The sequence below is a fragment of the Phaenicophaeus curvirostris genome, chromosome 8, assembly GCF_032191515.1.
Source record: "Phaenicophaeus curvirostris isolate KB17595 chromosome 8, BPBGC_Pcur_1.0, whole genome shotgun sequence".
NCBI lineage: Eukaryota > Metazoa > Chordata > Aves > Cuculiformes > Cuculidae > Phaenicophaeus > Phaenicophaeus curvirostris.
This window is the reverse complement of record NC_091399.1, coordinates 18,069,593-18,090,248: the sequence shown is the minus strand read 5'-3', so window position 1 is coordinate 18,090,248 and position 20,656 is coordinate 18,069,593. Positions and strand designations below refer to the sequence as shown.

Genomic DNA, 20,656 nt, shown 5'->3' with positions numbered 1-20,656 from the left:
AATTGACAGCCATGGCAAAAATCATAGATTGGGCACTGCTGGCAGTGAAGAGCCACGCTAGGATGAGCAGCGTAGTTGTCTTTCTCAATATAATTACTTCTTGCATTGCTCACGAACATGTTCTTAAGGAAGAATTTATATATTGCAAAAAAGGATAGTTTCCTAGAAGCTGAACTTCGGAAGTAGGTAGTGGACAAGTCACATAGGCCCTGGGGAGTTCTGCAGGTAATGTTTAGTGGCAATGCTTTTCTGCTAGAAATAAGGCACGTGTTTTGTAGCTGTGAAGGTCTTCCACAGTTGTTAGGTGACTCTTCACAGCACTTAATGGATTTCAGACAGTAAAATTGCTCTTGATAACAAAGCAATCCTAGCTAATGTCTTTGACTAGGACAACTGTAGTACCTTTAGCAGTTGAATAAAATTGCGAGGATCTGTTTTCTCTCTGTTTTGCTTATTTTTTAACTCCTGTTTCCCAGCGTTGTTTAACCAAGGAGCAAACTTGGTAGAATCTCAATAGATGTTTTGGTAAAACATGATCAGTTTTAATGCTTAGCTGGGGAGGAGCTGATGAAGGTGGGCTCGTGCAGATTGATTCCCAGTGCACCTGGGCTACCACGTGCCAGCCTGAGACCTGCTCCAGCGGGATCTTCCCCCGGAGCCCTGGCAGGTGTATCGCACAGCAGGCAAACGCTATAGCTGATTCCGTCTCCATGTGGCCTGGGCTCATCTAGCAGATGAGACTTGGGATTGGGTTATATCGCTCATCATGTCGCAGGCAGTTTGTCTTGAGACTGAAGTGATTGCTCTTCAGTGCTTGAAGTTGCGTTGAGCCCTAATCACTCCTGATGTGCTGAGAGGCTGGAGCCCTTGCAGGCTGGCACACAGACTTAATAGGAAGGCGCTGTCAAAGAGTTTTGTTAAGAATTTCTTAAAGCTGTGACATTTTAGGAAATTGTAGGGAAGAGGTGTTGATGTAGGAGTGCTTTCCAGTGTTCTAGCTGTGCGTTGAAACTGGAGTTGCTTTTGAGATGAAACGAGCTGCATAGACCATAGGTGCTGTCAATGTGGAAGTGTGAGTCACGATGTCAACGTACAGCCAGGGAACTCGCGCAGGAAGCAGCAGCTGGAACTTCTGTTGGGTGGGGCTTGCATTTTCCCCAAAATGCTGAATTACTGTTTGTACAGATGTAAGGAGAGGCTGAGTGGGCCCTGAACTCAGTTTCTTCCTGTTGGTTGCTTGATGGCTGTAATGAGGTCTGCCTGCTCTGCGTGGATTGAAGGAGTTGTACGCAGGGGGGTTTGTTGGTGTCATTGAGTGGCGTTATGGACCTTGTACGTGGTCAGGGATGGTGTTCATTAAGGAGCTTGGTTCTCAAATCTTCTAAGCTTTTCCCATTAGCTTCGAGGGTGCTCTATGTGAAGCTTGTTAAATATAAACTAAAGCAAGGTGCTCTTCATGCTGCACGTGTAGTAGAGAAATTGGTTCCTTTTCCTCACAAGTGATTAAAATGAGAAGTACTGTATTCTCTGTTACTTCAGGAGAAGAGCTTGCTTATGTAGTTTCAGTCCTTTGCTTCTACCTCTCACTGCTTGGGTAGGTTGGGAAATGCCTTTAATGATGAGTTTCACAGACTTTTTGTCAGTTAACCTTTGAATTTGATGATGTCTTCTCCATCTACCCTTAATTTGCCTAGCTTTTATGGAGAGTTACTGAGCTGCTTCAAAAGAAATAATTCAGTAACGTAACTCTTTAAAATAAACACTCCCTTCTTATTTTAATGAGCTGTCTGCCAGGGATCTACAAAGTATTTGTTGTAAAGTCTGTTTGATTTGTGGAGCTGGAAGCCCAGTATCCTTGGCTTCTGTCCATCTGTATAAATGCAAGATTTGATTCCCCATGGGTTGCTACTGTCTGTCATGTGTGTGAGGCTGGAATGGGTTAATTTGCACAGATTCAGGAAACAAGAACTGTCTAAAAATGCTTTTCTTTTTTTGTCAGGTTGAAGGGTGCAACATAGGACCCTAAAAATAGTTGCTGATAGTGGCAAGGTCTTCATTTATCGTCACTTTGCAATTCTAATCCTCCATATATAATGTAGAAATTGTTTATAACTTGGTAAAATCTACTGAAATGAAAAACCCAGGCTTGGCTTTAGCTTTCTGAAGTGTTCTGCCTTCTCCATGCAGACCAAAAAGCAGCCGTGGTATAACAGCACCCTAGCCTCACGACGCAAGCGGCTCACCGCTCATTTTGAGGACCTGGAGCAGTGCTATTTTTCCACCAGGATGACACGTGTCTCGGGTGAGTTCTTGTGTGGCGTTCACCTTCTGATATCAGTTAACCTCTTACAGTGCTTGGTCCTCAGAAAAAGCTCGCTTTTGAGAGCAGCTTTCCCCTCTTCCTTGCGTGGGAATGTTGCTATACATATTTATGTGTTTCTCGGATCATCCTGTTTTGCTTTTCTTGACCAGTCTTTGAAGTTGCTAAATTTAGCAAATTTAATCCTGTTGCTTTGGAGGGGCACATGTTTTGCTTTGTAATCCTGTACTGTCAAGGGCATTAACCCACAAGAAATAATTTCACTGATGCTTTTTCTCAAGATGCAAATATTTGAAAGCGGTGGTTGGGTTGTCTTTCTACTAGATGTGGTATAAAGACAGTAGTTAAACATTTGCTGTTGCAATACTAGAGAGGTATAAACATAAATTGATAAATTCTCTTGTATTTAGCATGCAATAGGACACTTGGAGGTTATCCTTTGTTGTCTAGATTGAGTCCTGGTTAACAAATAGCTTGGAGTATAGAAGCTGAGTGTGCAGCAGCTTGTCCCATGGGGCACACCTTAGATGTAAGGCTTGTTTTGTAGAATTAGAAGCTGTTTTCACAATTGCAGAGATTGCCTCATTCATAATTGAGTAACAGCGTGACAGCTGCTAGAGTAATTGTTACCTTGTGGATGGATGGTTCTTAATTATGTGGCAAGATTCTTTCAAGAAAGGAATGGGTCAAATGAATGTGCCTTGAGGGTGGGGAGGGTTGCGCTGTGGCCCCTCTGGGGAAGAAACCAGCTTTGAGAAAGAAGTTTCAGGCTTTGGCAGGCAAGAGATATGCAGCACCAAGCTGCAACTCATAAGAAGAGTGACAGACGCATCAAGGAGCAGCCAGCCCTCCGGGGACAGGAGAGACCCCGTAGGGACAAGGGGAAGCCAGGTGGAGTTTGCTGCCGTGGAATATCTTTACTTGTAGCCTTGGAAAGCAAGGACCAGCTTCCCAAGACACAGATTGGCAAGAGAGCTGGGCTTTCTGCTTTTTTCCCCCCTCGGTGGATTTAGTTTGTTTTATGCACTTGAAAGAAAAAAATAATCAAGACTCGTTTTTATTTATTAATTGAAAATACAAATAAGCTTTAAGTTTAAAGGCTGCAATGTGTTTTAGGGGAGCTCACTCTTAAAAATGTCTCCATCTTCTACCCGCTTCAGAGCAGTGACAGACTCAGTTCTCGCCACACGCAGCAAAATCCTTTTAACAAGGCGTGCAGCGCGCCGAGAGGCGCTTTGGGAGCTGGAAGGTCGGAGGAGCGGGTTATGTGCGCCCGGCCGGCTTCCTGTGAAGTGCGAGCGATTGCCTTGCACGCTGCGGTACTTCCCTGCTCGCAGCTGTTCTCGTGCAGCGCTAACTTGGTGATGCGAAACGGTGTTTATGTTAAAATAATGTTTATTAACCAGGATAACAAATGAGGCTCTTCCCAGCATTCCAGTCTAGAAGACAGCTTTTCTTCATAATTGGAACTATAAATATGAATGTGGTGAAACATATTCATATGTGTCAGCCGCACCAAGAGCAGAGGATTTGCAAGTGTGGTTTTTTTCCTAAATATGGGATAACCTGTGATACTTGATTTCATTTTCTCCTGTTAAGTTATTCCTGCTTTTTGACACATTTAAAATAGGATTTAATGTGGATTTAAAGCTTTTTTTGCAAGAGGTGCCTGTGACTGTTCTAGTAGGAGCTTAGCCATAATATAACTGTAATTAGAAAATGGCCTTGCGCTTTGACAGGGGAAGTATCTCAAGAAATAACATTCAGTCTTCTGAGCGCAGATCCGAAATAAATTATAGTCAGAGTATGTGCTTGATCTCTGAGGGAAATGGCAGAGTGGCACCTATTTGTTCCTATCAAGGTGTCGAAGGAGGAAACTGTCTTTGAAAAACATGGGTGATGTTTACCTGCTTCTTCTCGAGCTTTCCTGTAGTGGTCAGGGGCTGATGATTTCAATTTGGAGCAGGGCTTTGTTCACATTGCCCCTTTTGATCTGTCTGACATGGGTAATGCGTGTGCTAGTACTCTTAAACACGATAATTACTAGCCTGCGCTGTTCTCTTGTACGATCAAACATTAATAGCATGTGAGGGACACATCAAAATGCTTTACAAACATAGAGCAAGGTGATAATTTCTGATGGCAAGGAATTACCAGAGTGCAGAAAGTGATTATTTTCTCTGTGTTTTCCTACAAGAAATTACAGCTCTGTTTTGCTTTTATAGATCCACCTTTTCATTTCTTTTACCCCTGTACTTCCAAAGCTTTTTAATAAGTGGAGCTTTGTTTCCTTATGCTGCTGATAAGGAAACAGATAAGAGTACCTTAACTAGGGGGTGGAATCGGATCTCAGCTGTGAGTTGTGTGTGGTTTCTCTGCTGCTGCAGTGGATGCTGTGGTTTAACAGAGCCGAGGTGTGCAGTGATTTGGGTTGCACACTAGACAACCTGTGACCAAGGTGCTGTAGCCGTAGAATCAGAGTGGTTTGTGTTAGAAAGGACCTCAAAGCCCATCCAGTCCCACCCCCTGCCATGGGCAGGAACTCCTCCCACTGGATCAGGGGCTCCAAGCCCCATCCAACCTGGCCTTGAACACCTCCAGGGGTGGGGCAGCCACCACTGCTCTGGGCAACCTGGGCTAGGGTCTCCCTACCCTCATCCTGAAGAAATTCTTCCTAATGTCTAATCTAAATCTTCTCCCTTCCAATCTAAAGCCCTTCCCCCTCGTCCTATTGCTCCACACCCTTGTAAAAAGCTGTATTCCTTTACACTGACCTGGTGCAAAAAAAGAGAGAGAACACTGGAGGCGGTTGAGGAGGAAAGGGAGGATTGCTGCAAATTCTGGGGGTTGTTGACAAAGCCTGGTGGCTCTGCCTAATGTTTCACTGCTGATGTGTGATCCTGTTAGGGAGACTGTCTTGCCTGTGCGGCATCACTGTTACTTAGGATTTTTTCCTTATTTAGGACATACTAAATTTTAAAATTATCTGCATAAAACTCTGTTTATGCCAAGAAAAACTGGAACTTCTGGGAATCTGGGAACAACTTCCAGCTATCTACGTTGCGCTTTTGTTTCAACTTTTGTAGTAAACTTATCCGTTTCCCACAGAATATTTATCATTATTATTCATGCTGGCTCAATTTCATCTTGTCTACTGAAGGTCATAATTTGCAGAAAACTTGTACTACTGGGAGCCTTCAGGTTTCATGCTTGTCTTCCTTCTCCAGCCCTGAAACAGCTCTCTCTTAGCTCTTAGCTTTTGGAGTAACAACACAAATATTTTCTTCTGAAAGTATTTTGAATGTCATTGACACCAAATGTACAGGGGAAGGAATATACTTTCACCTCCATAGGAAACTAGACATATATTTCACAGTGCATTTTGATATGCTTAATAAACTATATGGCCCATGGGCTCTGAATTTGAATAAAATAAATGAGCTTATCTACCAGGAAAGCTGTATTTGTGATCTCTAGGCAGGTTCTCAGCGCAGTAGATTTACCCAGCATTGCAGAGGAAAGACTTAATTTATGCTCTGAAAAATCATATTGCCTTCAGGGAATGCTGGAGGTGAGAGAGAGCCTGTTTTTGACCAAGACTTCTCCCCAAATAACAAGCAGACTTAGCATCATGTGAAGACGTACATCTTGAGGTTTGTTTGCTGTTGAGTTTACCTTACTCTGTTTCTGCTGCCTCTCCCTAGATGACAGCAGAACCACAAGCCAGCTGGATGAGTTTCAGGAGTGCCTATCCAAGTTCACGCGCTACAATTCTGTCCGACCTCTGGCAACACTGTCTTACGCCAGTGACCTCTACAATGGCTCCAGCATCGTATCCAGGTAAGGCAGAGTGCGCTCTGACAGAGCGTCTCATGCTGATACAGGCTGCTGACGCCGAGTTAATAGCCCTTACAAAACAAGTTATGGTCTGTACATATATAACACATCACAGTCGCGTCCTGAAAATTGCTTTATGAGTGTGTGATTATCATTGACCTGCAGAGGCTTTCAGGTACTCCAGTAATACCTCTTATTCCCATTGATGTTGGGCAAGACTGGATGCAGAACCTTTGAGATGCCATTGAGTATCTGGAGCTGCTGTGGTAAAGCATGAAGCCTTTTGTAGGCTCACTCTTCTTCACATTAGTGTAGATGCATTAACAGTTACGCAGTTCTAGCATTTTAAGAAACATCCATCTTGTTTGGTGCTGGTAGTTGTGATTTTAAAGGTTGTTGGTAGATCCAGTTGTAATGTCAAATACTAATTGGCTGAGTTGTTTGTAACTGTGATTGTTGAACTCTTGAGCACTGAAAGCTCTATTTATGGTGGTGAACACTAGTGAGGGCGTGGCTGTGGTAAAGCCAACTCAACAGCTCCATTCTTGCTAGCAACCCTGTATCCTCTGCTGTGTGGGATGGTCCTGTCCTGTGCACTGCTGCTGAAGCTCACCTGGGCCTCCTACAGACCAGTTTGGACACTTAAGCTGGTGAGATGCTGTCGGTTTGTCTTTCAACAGTTTGTTCATTGCTCCATAAACCAGCTCCTTCAGGGATCAGGCTGAAGAAAGCACGTGAGACAGGGAGAGGCTGGGACTGGCCAACAGCCCCAACCTAAAACTGTTTTCAGCAGCTGAGGGAATATACCATGGGGGACTGGATTTGTCTGTGGTAGCTTATTTAGAGCTGCTGGTGGTAGAAAAGTGGTGCAACGTGTTAATTGGGAAATCATTTCTACATGACATAAATGTGGGACTCGTCAACTTCTTAGAGGCCCATTTCACAAATTTGAATTTGTTCACAGCAACCTTTTGAAGGAGGGAAGTGCTATTGTCTTTATTTCATACACGGGGAGCAGGATGTCCAAAGTGGCCATAGCTGAGCTCTTGAATGAAGCATGACAATGACATACTGACTTGAACTTGGATTTTCTGAGTCTTGCTCCAGTGCCCTAGGAAGGGGCCGTGTGGAGAGTGACAGCTTGAAGGTTTTTAAGACCCCAAGAAATTTGTGCTGTGTGAAGAAATGGAGGCACGTGTAGCATAGAACATATATATTTTTTAAAAGCAGCATTGATTCCTTAACTGCTGCAATATGTAGCAGGAATGTCTAATGTCCGACTTAGCCACGGAGGTCAGAACACAATAATCACTGATCTGACGTATATTTAACCTGCGCTGATTGGGTTCACACCAGCTGCAATGAAATGCAGATGGGAATCTCACTGCAACATAGACAAACTTCCTCAGCTACCAACTTCAGCATGGATTGGATTTTGCTCCTTTGCCCTTTCTTCTCCTTGGCTTTCTGCAAGAGCAGCATTTTTGTGGCATTCGGCTAGAAAATGCTGGAAGGGCAGTAAATCTTGCGCTCATTTTGAAGGCTTTATAATTCTTGGGCAAAATATATGTTTGGAAAGTATGTGTGTTAGTGTTATTAGAATGGAAGTACCGTGGGGCCTCCCTCCAAGGCAGTGCTAGAAGCAGGAGTTACATGCATTTAACTGAAAAAGAACTTGGCTTCCAAGTCAATGTTCTCCATCGCTTGTACTTTTTATTTAGCAAAGCATTGATGAAATTGTTAGGTGGTTTAGCATGTGGGCTGAGTAAGACTGGTCACCTCTGAGCATGCCCTTAAGTGCTTTGGTAAAGCAGGGTGTGGTGTTTGCTGCTGCTGTAAATCTTTAGCTTCTGGCTGTCCAAACAGTTCCTTCGAAGTTTGAATTTGTTAATCAAGAGTTTACATGTAATATACTTTGGCCAGCACACTGTGTTCACTGTTCTTCATCTGAATTAATAGACTCGGATTCAGAGTCTGGGAGGCTAAATGAGGTGGTGTTTCTGTAATGGCAGCTTAAAATAGCAGAGCAGTGTTTAGGTACCCACAAATGGGCCAAATTAGTTATCCGGGTACTTTAAAAAGCTTTTTAACCTAGTGAAATGCTGTGAAAAGTTTTACTTTCTGGCTGACTGCCCGGACTTCTGCAGGTGGTCCCGGGGTGCTGTTGGAAACACTGATGAAATACTGACCAGAAGTAATTCTTGCTGCTTAGGTGTTGAGATAAATGCATTTAAATACAAAGCAGATATAAGGTTAATAAGTAAGGAATCCTACAATTTTTCCGAAAGGGATGTTTTAAGTGTATGTAAGAATAAAAGTAGAATTGACTGGAAGTTACATTTCTTTGTACTTCATCTAGTTTTTATTTAAAAAAAAAATAAACTGCTGTTACAAATGGACAGAAAACAGGAGAGTTTGGTTTGCATTGCTTTAACCCTACACGGAACTCACACACTGGCCTCCCAAAGGTTGCCTGGCTTAAACAAAGAGTTTTTAAGATGTAATAGCTTTGTTTGCAAAGGAGGCACTGGAACAGGCTGCCCAGGGAGGGGGTTGAGTCACCTTCCCTGAAGGGGTTTAAGGGACAGGTGGACGAGGCGCTGAGGGACATGGTTTAGTGTTTGATAGGAACGGTTGGACTTGATGATCTGGTAGGTCTCTTCCAACCTGGTGATTCTATGATTCTGTGAATATGTTCCTTACCTGCAAACCCCCACAAACTAGGTTTATGGTAACAGGGTGGAAAGTGTGATTAAAGATTGTATATAAGCGGGGGGGGAAAAGCCTGGAACTGAGCAGCAGCAGTGCTCGCCTGAGCACCTCGACACAAGCACATTTATTGTTCTGGAGGACTCATAAAGAGCACGAACAACATTGCGTAGGCTGTACTGCTATAAAAATTCCCGTGCAATATTAAGAAAAGCTACAGTTGCCTTCTGGGATGAAGGGACAAGCTGCTGCACTGCTGTCTGCTTCCAGGGTTCCTCAGCCTGGCAGGGAGCTTGCCCGAGGGCCCCGTGCTGGGCTGGTGGCCGTGCAGCATCCGCACGGTGGCAGCCGTTGGTTGCGGTGCAGGCAGGGCTGAGGGGATGGATGGCACCCGAGCCCTGCATCATCCATCACAGGCTTACGGTCTCATTTGGGAAGGTGCACACAGCGGGATCGTAAGCCTGGTGAGAGAGAGCTTCTTTTCCTTGCTTAGAAACATGCTCACAAGCAAAATTTACAACCCTCGGTCCTTTTTTTCTTCTTGCTTCCTTCAAGAAAAACAGATTAACTGAGAAAGATGTTTGGTGAGAACACATTCAAGGCTTTGCAATTGCTAATAGCTCCGGTTTGCTTTAGCATTTTGGGGGCTCTCAGCATGCTTGCAGTGTGAGTGTACACGTATCGATATGCTAAATGGTTTTCTTATGCACTCAGTCCTCATAAGTACAAAGTATTTACATGGTTTTCACAAGAATATTAAGTCTTAGAATTGGGCAAAGAAATAAATTTTCCATTTATTATGCCCCCAGACAGAGCAGTCGTCAGAGCTAAACTTTCTTCTCTCCATTTGCTGTGCAGTAAGTAGTAAAGACTTTCTTTTAAAGATGAGTCTGTAAACTGCAGCGTTAGCATTACAATGATTTATGTAGAAAATTGCTTTAGCACTGTCAGAGGCCTTCAGAGAATAACTGTGGCAGTCTTTCATATTTTAAAAAAAGAACAGAAAAATCCAATAAACAGCCTCCAGCAAGATGTCTGTTGGAAACCTGGGTACCAGGAAGCTGGTTTTCCCTGCTTGGTGGTTCCCAGGGCTGGTGGAGACATGAGTGTATCTGTCCCAGAGGGCCTGAGGTGTGGGGGCAAATGGTGTGGGGTTTGTCAGACTTCAGATTCTTCTAGGTTTGTTTACCTTTCCTCCAAGAGGTCCAAAGGGGGTTGGGTAGCTAAGACTAGCTGCATTTATCTAAAGGCATAATGATTTACAGAGGGAGAAAGAAACAAGTTGGAGTTTGGCTGCTGAAGCCTTCCTCAGCTCATCTGTTGAATCTTGAGATAGTGTTCAAAACCTGGATCTTATCTTTGGGGTCTGTTATTCTCTTTTTGCTTATTATTCCGTTGCCTGTAAATATTGAAGAAGATATGAAGAGGTTTCTTGTAGCATTCAAATAGTACAATTAAGTTGGTTTCAAGATTGTGGGTTGTTTGGTTTTTTTCCTTGACCCCTTCAATTACGTGACCTGAAATCCTTTCTTTGAAGGTGAGGTTAGAAATAAAAACATCCGTTAGGAGCATGTGTTCCATCTGTTCAATGAACCATTCTATTTTTTATTCCCTTTTTACTTTGAGCTACAATTACTTACCCATATAAATTCTCAGATCCAGACTTTACAAGATACCTTTTAGTCCCATGTCCACCATAACAAGCCCATTTTCCCCTTTTTTGTTTTAATGCCCTGGGCTGGCTAGGATTAGATGAGCCATTTCATTAAGTTTGTGACCAGCAATGCTTTTATCTTGGTGGTAAAGATAAATGGAAGAAGTGTAAGTGGGTTTATCCTTCACAAGATTATGTTTTAGAGTACGGTAGATGGTACTCCTTGAAGATGAGAAATGAGGAGGGCTAAATTTTTCTTGTAGTCCGTGAAATCGATCATTTTTAAATGGACTCTTATTTACAAGTGGCAGCTCAAAACTGTGGATGGATCAGTCTTACTTGGACCATTCCCACAACTGGAAAGGAGAAAGAAATACTTAGATACGTGAACTGCAAAGTGGCTGAGGAAACTTGAAGTGCAATGTCCTGAACCTACTTGAAGTTTGTGCCTCTGCTGTGGTGGTTCTCTTACCTTACTTTATCTGAGGTTTTGGTCCACGGACCAGAAGTTGCCTAGGGCTGAAATGGCATTTTGTTTAATTAGAACTGAGTGAAGTACAGAGCCTTTTCCTTATTTTCTTTTCCTTTTTCTCGGGAGTGCAGAACTGGTACATTTCCTAGTACATCATTGTGATCTGGATCCCTTGAGCAGAAGCTAAATGTCATGTGCCGTGCAGAGGGCTCATACAGATGTCAGCCCAGATCTCCAAATTCAGAGTTCAGAGATACTCTGAACTGTTACGTAGCCCTCCTAGTCCCCAGGATGGGCTGTTGGGACTTTGAGGGACTCGGAAACCACAGAAGAGCATGTCTGCTCACATCTCCAGTCTTGACCAGAAAAACAAACCTTCTGATGACTGCAGTGATGCTGCAGAGAGAGAAGGATATTCTTACACAACGTAAGCTTTCACTTTGGGGGTAACATTTTATATGGTTTGAAGTAGAGATGTTAACGAATGGAATTTGCATGACAGCTCTTGGGACCTCATTTTTTTTCCTAGTAATTTCAGACTATTTGTTAATACGAAGATCTTTTTCCTATTAAGCCCTCTTAGTGCTTCAGACCTGTCTCCATCTGCAGACAATTAGGTGAGGTTTTTAATTTAAGTTTTTTTGGCCAACATTGTGTAGTGGTCATTGTCTGCAGCACTGGGCAGTCCAGTGCTGGAACAGGCTTCCCCAAAAGGTCGTGCTGGCTCCATCCTTGGAGGTATTCAAGATCTGGCTGGAGAAACGCCCTGAACAACCTGGTATGACCAAAGAGCTGCCCCTGCTCTGAGCAGAGTATTGGAATTGAGACCTCCAAGCCTTGGGGACTGTGTTCCTGTAATAAAGGTGCACAATCAGCTTGTTAAAGCCCTGAGGTTCTGTCCTCGATATTCTGACAGGCATCTTCCTTCGGCCTTAAGATTTTAAGGAGAAGGAATGTCCTTAATGTGGATTTGCCATATGTAGAGCAAAGTGACGTTCGCTTTCTACGTGATTTATGATCCCCAACTTAAAAATGGGGATTAATTTAAACAGGATTGTATTTATTAGAATGAGACTGGGCTTTTTTTTTTTTTTTTAAGAGAAGCTTCATGGCAGCATGGAAATAAAAAACAGATGCTGTAGTGTCAAGAATGATTTTAGAGATTAATATTTGGGGTAGGAGTGTGGCAGCATGTGGAAGTTGGTGCTGTATCATTGCATCCCCCCCTTCCGGATTGATCCAGACAAAAATGCTTTCTGAGAGGCTGCAGGAAGCAGACGCTTCTGTTCCTCCTGATGTTCAGGCAATAGTGGCCATCATCAGGTGGCAATACTGTGTCTTGGCCTCAGGAACTGGACTTGCAAGCCCTGAAAACAGTGGTTTCACAGTAACTTATAGGCAGAAATTTCATGCCAGCAGCGTCAGTAAAAGGCAAAGACAGATTTCCCTTAAGTCTGCCCACCCACCCCCCTCCCCATTTTATAGTTTTCTTTCAACATTGTCAATACAGTGAATTTTTGTGTCTGCTTGAAGAAACAAGCCTGTTTAATAATAGAACATGGAGAACATGTAGCTTATTACAGTGTTCTTATAATTATGTAGCCGTATTTGTTGGAAATGCCTGAATTTGCTAGAAGGTGGTTATCTGCAAAGCATTGGTGTGCCTTTGGATTTTTGTGTTTGTTCCTTCCTTGCTACCTACAGGAGTTTATGTGCTAAATGGTTGATAGCTGGAAAAAATATACGTATATAGGTGGTCTGTTAAGGCATGCAAAGATGTATGGTTTGGGCTCACAAGGTTCTGAGAAAAACCTTATGAGCAGCTCACAGAAGAGAAGAGACTTGATCTAATGATTATTAATGTTCTCTGTATTAATAAATACAGAGTCTGAGACAGATGTATTGGATTTATGTATGGCATAGGTGTTCTGTAAAGTCAGTCATGAAGTGATGCTTCTCACAGGATTAGATACGAGAGCATCTATACATTTGTGCAAATGAAGGTGGAGGTAAGATCAAGATATTCTGCATATGAAGCTGTGAGATGAAGGGCATTCATCAGTACTATACTTTATCTAGGGGAGTTAAATGAGGATAGCTTAGAAAACACTGAACAGAAAAGATTACAAATGCCATCAAAACAGTCTCTTGAAACAGATTTGGCAGTTTTCAAATAGTGGTTTAACCTTGTTCCATCATCACCAGGCAGCAGGACCGTCAGAGTTAATTGCTCCAGCCTGGGTTTTGGCTCCTTGCAGTGGCTCATGTGCAGTGTACAGAGATCTTTATGAAGGCTCGTTCCCTGGCTGACGGTGCCTGTTGGCTTGAGCTGGTGACTACAGAGGTCACCGTGTCCAGCTGCGCCTCCCGATGCTTCTGCTCTGGCAGAAGAGCTGATGGCAGGGCCAGCCAGATTGGGACGCTCGGGGTAATAATACAGCAAGCTGTGTGCTGGGATGCCAGGGTGGGTGCCGATTTGTTCTAAGAAGTGGGACCTCTGGCAAGGTGGGAAGCTAAGTCACGGAGGAATCACTTGAGACCATGGATGGGCTGTGTTTGGTCCTGATGTTGGGGGAATTTCCCCGAGCTCTTTCAGATACACTTGTTCCTTGGCCTCTTTGGCTCTGTCTGCAGTTGCCATGCTCGCTTTTGAAGAAACAGAATCCTTGTTGGTGTAGTAATAAATGTGATGGCCTTGCAACTTGGTGTGGAGCAGGGTTTCCTCCCTCATATCTGCTCCACGTGCAGCTTTGGCTGAGGCTGCCACCTTCACTTCTGGTAACGTTTCCCAAGCCTTCAGTGTAGAAAGAAGACAGCTGAGCATGTTTGGAGATTTAAACTCTCTTCCGCTGTGGTATTTTGTAGCGTTGAGGCTGTGCCCCTGCTACTGCCGGAGTTGTTTGCAGCCTAGTCTGTATCAGCCCAACTGGGAGAACCAGCAGATTGTGGTTATCAGCTGTACAGGTGCTACCCAAAAGGAACCCGAAAGGCTGCAGCAGGCAGACTGATAACGTGGCTTGAATGTTAAAGAGGGCCTAAGAAACGTTGGAATGTTCTACATTGAACTGTTGGCATTTTAGTTGCCTTTTCCCTCCTCTTGCTTATTTAAAGTGGTGTTTGTGGAAAAACTGAATCGAACCCTCATTAAGCTGCACGATAATTGTTTGCAGTGGCTTTGGCTCATTGTGCTTCTGTATCTGGTGTATAAACCCTGGGACTGGCGTCATCTCCTCCTCAGCATGCAGAAGAGCATCGCCTAGCAGTAAAGAGCCTTTTTATCAATATGCTTTATGTTCAGTTGCTTGCAAAATTCAGTAGTTCCCCATAGGTTTTCTCATCATTAGTGCTAATTAAGCCAGGTTCCCCTGAATACGTGGATGAAAAACACTTATGCAGCAGAACAGGATGTCTCCAGCTACAGAGTCTCACAGACAAGACTCAAAGTCTGCTATGCCTTCCTGAGAGATTTTGGGTTGTATTTAGAGGAGATGAAGTTCAGGGTCACTTCCCCTTCTGCCCCCCCAAAGTAGAGAGAATCCTGGTTATGAAAGCTGAGCTATTGCAGGAAACAATTCATCTCTCATGGCAGAATATGTTCTCTGTTTTATCTAGCGATGACAAAGCATGAAAGTAGCTCTATTGGGTTTGATTTCAGAGCTCTGAGGTGGAACTAACCCCGCCAAGCCCTCCTCAATTCAGACTTAATATTCTCCTTTACACAAGCTGTCTCTATTAGAACTGGTGGCATTTCATTGCACTTAAAAGGAATTTTGTAAGCATAAAGTGGACCTGGAACTTGGCTAATGACATTACTCTGTCAGCTTGGTACCTTTTCATGCTTTTCTTCAGATGAAGCAAAATAAAACCAGGCTACTTGTGGCTGTGGGAAAGCTACTGAAAGCATGACTGCAGAGATGTCTTCCCGAGGGATCCTGGTGCTGAGAACCATCCTCCTCTCTGCAGTGCAGGCTTCAGTGAGCTGTTATCACAGAATTGTAGAATCCCTAGGTTGGAAAAGACCTTTGAGATCATCAAGTCCAACCGTACCTGTCCACTACTAAATCATATCCCTGAGCACTTCATCTGCCCATCTTTTAAACCCCTTCAGGGATGGGGACTCCACTACCTCCCTGGGCAGCCTCTGCAGAGGAACTGGATGGGCTTTAAGATCCCTTCCAACCCAAACCACTGCATGATTCTATGAACATATTCAACCAGCTGTGGTCTGTCCTTGTCCCTCTGGCACAGGTTAAAGAATTCAGGATAGCAACAGTGACCTTATTTAGGTGGTGCTCTAAACTAAGGAGTGACAAATGCAACTGTTGCTTTATTTAAAAATAAAAAAATTGTTTCAGGCACTTACAGCTCTAGCAAAACAATCTTTTGATACTGAAATATCACATGCTTTGTCTCAGTAGCCTTTGTGACAAAATATAGACTTCGAGTTGATGGAGCACAAAATCTAAGTGCTGCAATAGCAGCTTCCCGTGCCTGAATATAGCTTTGTTTTAAAAAACGACAAATTAATATGCTGGTGCAGGCTTAGTGGCACTAATTACTTCGCCTTAAACTATCAGTCTGCTGTAAAAGCAGTCTCTCAGGTATGTGATATTAATACCAATTTCTGTATTGGTCCCAGGTGCTGAACAGTCTTGCAGTGGTGGTTGTGATGTTGAGTTGTAACCTAAATTTCTAAGCCTTCACTTTGATGCCTGGCAATGGTCATTGGAGGTGGGCAACGTGGTGGGACTTGGGATTGTTAGAAGTGACAGGATGTCCCTCGGAGGCCAGGGAGTGAAGTGCAGGGTGAGAAATAATTTAAGGAAATGTAAGTGAAGAGCAAAAGCTGCTGTTTTCTTTCCTTCCTCCCACCGATTGAGTCTCGCAAAACTGGGAACAATATACTCGTGTTGTAACTAAATATGGGGGCATGGTGAGATAGGAGTTCTGTTTAGATATACAGAAAGAGAAGCAACACCATATTAGGTGGAAATAGAATTGAAAGGCTTTGCTATGTTCAAGGAGAAATACATATGTGTGTGTATTAGTCTAATGAGAAGGACTGAGTCATCCTCTGTGTGGAAATGGCAACTCCTACGGTCACAGATCTCATCACCAAAGCAGGGCTGAGGCATTTCTGATGACAGTAGCAATTGTGGAGTGTGTGTATGGGAAGAGGAGCAGTTGGCTGCAGACCTTTCTTTAATCGTAACTAGTGATGCTGTTAAAGGCAAATATAGTTGCATGCACCCTCCCCTTCTCCTGATGTGAAGGAGCAGATGTAGCACGTACCTGTTTCTCATGGAAACTTGCTGGGCTGGTGTCCTCCTGCCTGGCCCCAGGGCATTTCAAACTGCAATTCCCTGTACCGTGGGAGCTGCCTCAGGGTTGACTTGGAAGGCATCTGGCCCTGTGCTGTCCCTGCAGGAGATCACAGAGCATGCCAGCCTGGTCACTGCCCGAGTTTACCTCTCGTGGTCTCCCAGCATCCACAGATGTTACATCAGGGATGCTAAAGGATATATCCATATCTATTTCTGTTAATATCTGATATGGACCAGTTGTTCATGGGTTGCTGTTGTCAGGTTCACTCTACCACCATCGTGTCTTGCAAGAGTAAGCACCCAGAATGTGTATGTGTGTGTGTGGTTTTTAAAGTATGACTGGGAGGGGGGAAGCCCTCATCTGTCCCAAATCAATCTTCTGGTGAGTGCCTCCTAATTCTAGTGTGGAGTGACTTGTTGAGCATCAGCCTTGCTGCCGCCTTGTTTGTAACCCTTATGGTAAAGCAGCTGCTCCTTTCCTTTAATCAATTTAGCAGCCCATCTGTATGCATCCTCTAACTCCAGTGCGTCCTTCTGGGATGCGGAGAACAACTGCACACACCATCAGGATGCGAATGTGGCAACGCTTTATGCGGCCGCAGAACTGGTAAATACTCATTCTTTACTATTTCCCCACTGGTCTGCCCTCAACATCAAGCCAAGCTTCCAGATGTGTTTCAGAAGCAATTTATTTTGTAATTCCATTTGTTAGCTACAAGTGCTCTCCAAGGTTGTAGATTTTAGCATTAAAATAAAACAATTGATTCATAATCTCAGAGATTGAAAATAAAGATAAGCAACAGAGAAACCAGAACCCTTGAAAATGTGTTTACTTTCTTGCAACTCTGTGATATTTCCACAGGAGGTTCATCATTAACTTAAGAACAAGGAAAAAAAGTGACTTGGGAATAGGAGATGTCCCTTCTGTTTTCAGTAGAACAAAACAATTGTGTTCTTTAAATTTGTTCCTTATAAGTAAATCCTATTGCATGTTTATAAATCTTTCAAATATCCAGGAGTTTTTGTGTCCCCAGAAGATTTCATATAAAATTTCAGCATGGCTTTGTGCATCAGAAATGTGGAGTTTAAAAGTAGGTTAAAATAAACCAGAGGAGCAATCGCTAATTGTTTCTAACCTGCATATCTTTGAGGAGCAAGGACCTCTGCTAGTCCAAAAGGGAACTTTACTGGATGTTCCAGTGATGTAAAATATGTCTCACCTCTCGTGCTTCCTTAAAGAAATGAAAATAGCATCTGAACTACTCTCCCGTCTCAAGGACGTTGCCCCATGCTAGGGCTCAGGTAAGGTTGTGGTGCACACAGGCAGTTGGTGCTCTATCTGCCCTCTGAGATGGTGAAAACATTCACTGTCAGTCTCATGTTAAGTCTACTTAAAATGGTGCTAGGAAAACACATTGCTCCTATTTTATCTGGACATTTATAGCCATTGCACACACATTTTCTGTGTTGCTTTGGCTCACTGGTGGCTTCATGCCTTTCACCACATATGGAGTGGATGCTGTTGTCTGGCTGGTTCATCTCTTGACTCTAAGGCCTTTGACATCAGGGATGGCTACAAAGATGATCTGAGGGCTGGAACACCTCTGCTGTGAGGACAGGCTGAGAGAGTTGGGGCTGTTCAGCCTGGAAAAGAAGGCTCTGAAAAAGCTTAGAGCAGCTTCCAGTACGTGAAGGGGGCTAGAAGAAGGCTGGGGAGGGACTTTATACAAGGGCATGGAGTGATAGAATGAGAAGGAATGGCTTTAAATTGGAAGGGGGAAAATTTAGGTTGGACGTTAGGAAGAAATTCTTCACAATGAGGGTGGGGAGGCCCTGGCCCAGGTTGCCCAGAGAAGTTGTGGTTAATCCATCTCTGGAGGTGTTCAAGGCCAGATTGGATGGGGCTTTGAGCAACTGGATCCAGTGGCAGGTGTCCCTGCCCGTGGCAGGGGGTTGGAACTGGATGGGCTTTAAAGTCCCTTCCAGCCCAATCCACTCTATGATTCTATTTCCTGTTACCCTGTTGCTTGTTATGTTGTGCTAATGACTCATTCACTTTGTGGCAATGCATCATCTACAAACCAGAATGTTGTTGTTCTTCAGAGCTGGCCCTGTTGTGCCTTTTGACAAAATAAATTTAAGTTCTCTTGTGCGTTTTCATCTAGATAAGGTTGTGCACAAGCAAGCGCTTACATTGGGACGAAGACTTCAAGCAGTAAGTGACAGGAATACCATCGAGCTAGTTAAAGGCAAATAAGCCTTGCTTAATACTGACTGTATTTAGAAGGAAAAAACCATGAAAATAACTGTTGCTATGCAAGTGGGCTGTTTGTCCTAATCCTGCTTAGTCCGGGGGGAAGCAGAGCTTTGCAAATGCTAGGAGTAGCTGCTTAGATGGTTCATATTCTTTATACATCACTTAATAAAAGCAAGCTGGCAGACAGTGAGGATGCTACTTGTAGCAGACTCTGCAGAGGTGCTGGAGGCCGAGGCGCAGATGTGGGTTAGGCTGGCTGTGCTGGGTTTGCCAGTGTCTGTACAGGTGGTGGGTTATTCCCCATCCATTCTCTCCCCGCAGTGTCTTTGATGCTGTTTGAAGGTTACAGGTCTAACAATCAATTTCATTTGTTGATGCTTTTTATTAATTTTTTTAATGGTGTGTTAACTTTTATAGACATACCGAAATGCTCATTTGTTATGTCTACAGCGTGTCTCCATTTAGGAAAAAAAAAATTGAATTAATGCTAGAGAAGCAAACCCACCCCAGGTGAGAGAGGTTCTGTTCTCTTCTAATAACTTGGCTTTTTACCAGACATTGTAATACGTTATTTTTTTCTTCAGCGGGAGAAGGCTAAGGGTATAAATCGAATCCAGGTAGATGAATCGCTGCCATCAGTTTAGTTGCGCTTTACCTGAATCCACAGGGCAGCGCGCAGGAGCTGAGACAGTGGTTCAATTAAGATGGTGGTGCAAGTAAATCCATTGTATTGTTATAGAGGCTTTCGATTACAAAATCCTTCCATAGAATAGAGTGAGCTGACAAGATTGACCTGAACGGTGCTTTCGTCCTGTTTGTGTAAGAAGTGATTAGACCAGGGTAGATTGGGGCCAGGGGGAAAACAGTCTGGCTGCTTAGATGACTTCATTCCCTCTCCCATTTTATTTAAATAGATGTGTGCTTCCTTGCTTTATTCCCCAGCCATAAACATTCTCTGCCTTTCGGAGGCTTGGGATTTTGCAGACTTGCCCTGACTGGCTTGTTTCTCTTCTAGCAAGCAAGCAATTGTGAGTGGGACCATCTCCTGCCGCTGCTTCGGAGAAATTTAGGAGCCAGAGTTAAAAGGCCGAGTTGCAAGCTGTTTTATTGAATTATTTTATACCATCAGACTGCATATCAACAATCCTTTCTCTCCATAGCTTAAAAATAACTTGATGATATCTCCTTTACAAGGACTTGAAAACTCTGTCGGCATTTAAATTTATCTTCCCCTGAAAGCACTGCAGTGCCTTCAACTCCTCAGCTGTGCTGAGGGGTAGAAAACTCTGGGTGTTACAGCTACGGGTGAAGCTGAAAGAGCCCTCTCTTCTCATAATTGGTTTAATGCTTTCTAATTGTAGAAAGGTACCATAAATACCCGAACTCTTGGGATTTTTCAGCTTATATCAATGTGAAATCAGTGTAAACTCATTTTTCTCTACTGCCATTCCAAACTTGCTGCTTGGCTCATAACGCTCTGGCCTCTTGGAAAAAAAAATGGGATAGGGACAGGACAGATTGAAATGAATTGCTGAGTGGAAGAACCCCAGAAGACACCTTTCATAGTTGTAGATGGATTGCTTAGTTAGGAGGCTTGAGCAGAGCTGGTTACTGATGATAGAAACCCGGGGACTTGAGGGCAAATGCTACCCCAGGCCCATTTTGGGAGGAGGATGCGCTGGTCTCGCTGAGGTGGGTGCCCCTGGAAGGAGGTCGCACAGCCCTCCTGCCCTGCCTGCTGGGGCTGCAAGGAGGCAGGAGCTCCTGGGGACCAGGTTTACTTCCCCAACTGCTCGATGTCTGATAGATTTCTCTCGAGCCTTTCCAAGCTGCAAAGGTAGCAATGACATGAGCTGTTTATAATCTGCTGCCTGCCTTTCTCTCAGATGTATTTCATGTACATCCTGAGGCTTTTCTCATTTGTGGCTTAACTTTGTTATAAGGTGACTGCTTTTACTTCAGCTTCATTGATATCTATTACAAACTTGCCCTGCAGTTCAAGAAAGTAGGTGCCTTGGTTTCCACGAGCAACCCTAAGTGGAAGTCACAGCGTGCCTGGTTTTTATAGTACTTTTATTTGTTT

General features: G+C 43.7%; 1 protein-coding gene across 3 annotated transcripts in view; it reads left to right on the top strand.

The window, feature by feature from the left end:
* The window catches only part of COP1 (COP1 E3 ubiquitin ligase), a 134,205-nt gene that overhangs the window by 35,728 nt on the left and 77,821 nt on the right, over positions 1-20,656 (top strand). For all 3 annotated transcript variants that reach the window (XM_069862616.1, XM_069862615.1, XM_069862617.1), the window contains exons 10-11: positions 2,188-2,302; positions 6,025-6,160. In XM_069862616.1, coding sequence (XP_069718717.1) covers positions 2,188-2,302; positions 6,025-6,160 — 251 coding nt within the window. The remainder of the gene's footprint in view (positions 1-2,187; positions 2,303-6,024; positions 6,161-20,656) is intronic.